General features: G+C 37.3%; 1 protein-coding gene across 2 annotated transcripts; it reads right to left on the bottom strand.

The window, feature by feature from the left end:
• Positions 1–1,060: 1,060 nt before the first annotated feature.
• LOC18110771 (receptor-like protein Cf-9 homolog) lies at positions 1,061–4,641 on the bottom strand. 2 transcript variants are annotated; one of them, XR_008056959.1, is made up of 2 exons: positions 1,345–4,641; positions 1,061–1,236 (listed from the first exon to the last, which is right to left on the bottom strand). XR_008056959.1 is itself a non-coding variant. In XM_024592971.2 (2 exons), exon 1 carries the CDS (start codon positions 2,492–2,494, stop codon positions 1,367–1,369), a length of 1,128 nt encoding a protein of 375 aa, XP_024448739.1. In that variant the 5' UTR covers positions 2,495–3,061; the 3' UTR covers positions 1,061–1,236; positions 1,345–1,366. The 2 variants fall into 2 exon arrangements, 1 of the variants encoding a protein (XP_024448739.1); XM_024592971.2 differs by having other exon boundaries at positions 1,345–3,061.
• Positions 4,642–4,845: the final 204 nt, after the last annotated feature.

Raw genomic sequence — 4,845 nt, 5'->3', positions numbered from 1 at the left:
TCTAAAACTTGCTGTCACCCACCGATTATGTTGAGTGAAATTTAGTTTCACTCTCATAATGAAAGCAAGGTAGTACTATTAACTTTAAAAAACAGGGCACCGTAGCAAATGCTTATCTAATGGATCTTACTCCGATGAATGAGACTGTGAAATGATCAAAATATTGGTATTTTTGTTGCTGTGTGGTATTTCTATATATCCTGCATCAGGGATTTAACAAAAGTAATTGAATGGCATACATTCTTGCAATTGTGAAAGTGGTCATTACTGTATTTTGCAACTAAATCGTTGTGTTGAAACCATCCCTCATTAGTCATTACATTCTTTTCTGCATCTGAATCCATTCAAGTGCTGACTAGAAACAGACTTAGAAGTAATTAACTAAGTTTGCGTAGTTACTTAGACGTAGATGGTTTTGTAGCAAATTGTCAACATTTGCAAATTGTCAACATTTTTCTCAACCACCCTCTCCACCATCAACCACCCTCTCCTTCTCAACTACAATATTTATTGTAGTAGTTAGTAGTTGGTATTTATTGGTTGCTGCAAATGCTTCCATTTCTCCTATAAATGGAGACATAGAGAGTGCAGAGAGAGGTGTGTGCAGAGGAAGTGTGTGAGAGTGAAAAAGAGCAGATTTGAGAGAAACACCGAGTGTAAGAGTGAAACACTGGGTTTTCTAGGATTGTACCGGGTTGAGTTGAGTGTTTGTATCATTCCTCCAATAATATACAATCTGCTGCCTCCGTGGACGTACCTGGTTTTGGAGAACCACATAAATCTGCTTGTTTGTGTTTGCTTTCGGTCCAGTATGCACAACAGGTTTTATCACACTTTTTAATAGTATTGTTGTTGTTGTGATAACATTGTTTGTACCTGTTGAGATGGTCTTACAAGTTACCAGAATTACTCTATTTTACTTGCAAGTATTGCTGCTGTTGTGATAACAGAATCTGTCAGTCAAGTGTTCTTTTAAATTTACAAGAATTGCTTCAATATCTTTATAACTTTCAAAATACTCCCAGAAACAGAGATTGATTTAAGAGATCACGAATAAAAAAAGGACCCAAAACATAAATGATTTTATAGTTAACACAAACTTGTTACATGCATGAATTCTTTTTCATAGAAGTAATGTACATTTAACCTTGAATTATGTAAACTACAAAAAAAAAAAAAAATCCAATACTATGAATTTGCCACCCTATTGTTGATCCACTTGATATCTTGTTTGTACTGCAAAATTAGAAAGGTAAGACTGATCAAATGAAATAGTAAAGAAAAGATAGCCTAACATAAACTGTGAACATAAAATTTGAAAACTCAAATGCTTGCAAAACTTACTTGAAAATATCAATTGTATTATTTAGTTTCTTCTAGCACCATATCTGCCAGCATTCTTCTTTGTTTTTTTGCTCTGGAGATTCCATTTATCTTCAACCATCCTAAGAAACCATGAAGGCTTTTTTGTTCTAAACACAACGTATCCCGTTGCAACTCCAAACACAAACCCGCATCCATACCCCACTGTCACAGCTTTCCATCCAAATCCTTCTCCAAACAATGTTGAATCATCTCCTTCATCAAAGCTTGATGGCGGTAATGATCGTGCCTCATCACCGTAACATTTTTTTAGTACTTGAGATCCACATAAACCCAAGTTTCCTTCAAATGAGCTTGCATCAAAGGTGTTGAATTGCTCTCCACTTGGTATGGGCCCCTCGAGTTGGTTATATGAAAGGTTTAGGATTGCAAGAAATGTTAGACCCCCCAGCTGCGTTGGAATCCTTCCGGTAAGCAAATTTGAAGATAGATCTAATGATTCCAAATTGGTCAAATTTCCTAATGATGATTGAATATGACCGTTAAGGGAATTATGAGAAAGGTTGAGCTGTTGGAGTGCTTTAAGCTTTCCTATCACTTTTGGAATCTCTCCGGTGAAATTGTTATTTGACAAATCAAGTACTCTGATAGTACTTCGGATCTTCGTAAACTCAATTTCTACACCTTTCCATGTCATTTCTATGGAATAGACATAGCTAGTGTAATTTGTTGCCCCCATGTAAATCATGTTTTGATCCGAGGTCATCATTGTTCCAAGACTATTGAAATACCTTGTTGGCAACGACCCACTAAAATTATTGTCAGAGACATCAAAAATCCGTAATTTTGAGAAGGAATTATATGCATTCAGATCCTTCACTAAACCTTGGAGTTTATTGGATTTTAGAATTAGAATTTGCAGCTTTGGAAGTATTTCTAGAAAATAGGGAAATGTATCCTCAATCTTATTGTTGCCAAGATCAAGAACTTGCAACATTGTGCAGTTGATGATAGACGATGATATTTTCCCTTCTATTTCATTTCCATTGAGGTTGAGATATTCCAAGCTATTATCCTTTGAAAATGTTGAAGGGATAGTGCCTTGAAGATTGTTCATGCCTAGATGCAATACTGAGAGCATGCTGCTGAAGTTCCCCAAACACTGTGGCATAGAACCACTCAAGCTGTTGGTGGACAAGTCCAGGACCCGAAGGTATCTCAGCTTGCAAATAGAAGAAGAAATCTCACCTGTCAAATTACTATTGGACGCAAGAATAAGAACTTCCAAGTTCTCTTGTTTGAAAATCGAATTTGGGATTGGACCTTGCAAGTGGTTATTGCTCAAATCAAGGTAAGTTAATGAATTGTGTTGGAGTTCACTTATATTGCCTATCAGATTATTGTTATGAAGGTCAAGAGATTGTAAAGAAGGAAGAGCAAACAAAAAGGATGGTATTGTTCCATTGAACAAGTTATTGGACAAATATAGATATTGTAGATTTGAAAGGGTATTTAATTGAGAATGGATAGTACCTACTAGCTGATTATTTGATAAATCTAAATATGAAAGATGGACTAGCCTACCCAAAGAATCTGGAACTTGACCCACAAATTTATTGGAATCGAGATACAAGGAACGGAGGTGTACAAGGTTTCCAAATGATGATGGGATCGGACCGCTCAAATTGTTACGTGAGAGATCTAAATAGGTGAGCCGTGTGAGATTACCAAGCGGGGCTAGATCTGACCTTATAATGTTACTATTAAAAATAACATATATTCTAATGACTTTAGATTATTTATTAAGTGGTTTTCTAAATAAACTGAAATTCTTGTATTAGAAAGACCCAACCCCAAGAGGACATTACTCAAATTGGACGAAGGAAAAGAGCCAGTGAGGCCCTTGTTGTATGACAAATAGAGTGATTCAAGGTTTGGGAGGAGAAAGATGTTACCCGGGAATTTCCCCTGCAATCCACAATTACTGAGGGAGAGAGATGACAAAGAAGAGGACAGGTTCGTCAAGGAATTAGGTGCAACCAAAGACATATTTACAGAACCCAAAGCGAGATCTCTTAGCTTGGTTAGGTTTTGAACAATCTTGTCAAAAGAAATTGGTTCTAGACTTAGATATTGGTTGAAAGAGAGATGAAGGGAAACCAACTCACTGAGTTGCTCAAAATCATATGGAATTGGACCAGTAAGATTGTTCCATCCAAGATCCAAGTACTGCAGGTGCTTAAATTTCCCCATTGAGGATGGGAGTTTTCCTTGCAATCTACAGTCACTGAGTTTGAGTGATGACAGAGAAGAAGACAGATTCATCAAGGAATCGGGAACAACTAGTGACATGTTTACCCCACTCAAATCGAGTTCTCTAAGCTTGGTTAGGTTTCGAACAAGCTTGTCAAATGAAATTGGTTCTAGATTCAAATAGTTGTTCCAAGAGAGATCAAATGAAACCAACTCATCAAAATCATATGGAATTGGACCAGTAAGATTGTTCCATCCAAGATGCAAGTACTGTAGGTGCTTAAATTTCCCCATTGAGGATGGGAGTTTTCCTTGCAATCTACAGTAATTGAGTTTGAGCGATGACAGAGAAATAGACAGATTCATCAAGGAATCAGGAACAACTAGTGACATGTTTACCCCACTCAAATCGAGTTCTCTAAGCTTGGTTAGGTTTCGAACAAGCTTGTCAAAAGAAAGCTTGTCAAAAGAAATTGGTTCTACACTCACATAGTCGTTCCAAGAGAGATCAAGAGAAACCATTTTGGAGAGGTGAGAGATTTCCGACGGAACTTGGCCTGCAAGATCTGAACCACTTAGGTTAAGATGTGTTAGATTGGAGAACTGGCCAAATCGAGAAGAAATATGGGAGGAGTTGAAATCATTGAAAGAGAGGTCGAGCTGTTGAAGATGATGGAGAGAGAAGAGAGAATTATTGGGAAGGAGGGTGCCGTAAAGCATGCTGCAAGAGAGGTCCAGTGCAGTGACATGCCCGGTTTTCAGGTCACAAGTGACTCCATCCCACAAGCAGCAGTCTGTATCCACTTTCCATGACTCTGTCTTGGGATATTGGCAATCCTCCCAGGAAGCAGAACTATTAATGGAAAATGATTGTTTGAATTGAAGGAGAGAAAGAGATTGGTGATGAGCACACAAATGAGAAGAAGAAGAAGAAGAGTAATTTGAGGAGAGTGGAGATGAAATTGTTGAGTGGAAATGGAAGAGAAGCAGAAAGAAAGAGAGAGATTGAGAGAGGCACGGTAGTGAAAACCCCATGTTGGCTGGCCTTACAGGATTCAAAGTATAATTAACTGGGAATGGAAGATGAGAAGTAAAGAAAGGCATTATTAGTAGTATTTATAGACGAAATCAAAGTGACTGGTTGAAGCATTAAACAAGTTTCCTTAGCTGAAAGAGAATCGGAGCAAAGAAAGACTAATTTGTTCATGAGCACATATTAATTGTTAGTATTTAAATACCTTTTTCAGGATTTAATAATTAAAAAAATAA

This window comes from Populus trichocarpa, chromosome 12 (assembly GCF_000002775.5).
Source record: "Populus trichocarpa isolate Nisqually-1 chromosome 12, P.trichocarpa_v4.1, whole genome shotgun sequence".
Lineage (NCBI taxonomy): Eukaryota > Viridiplantae > Streptophyta > Magnoliopsida > Malpighiales > Salicaceae > Populus > Populus trichocarpa.
This window is presented reverse-complemented; position numbering and strand designations above follow the sequence as displayed.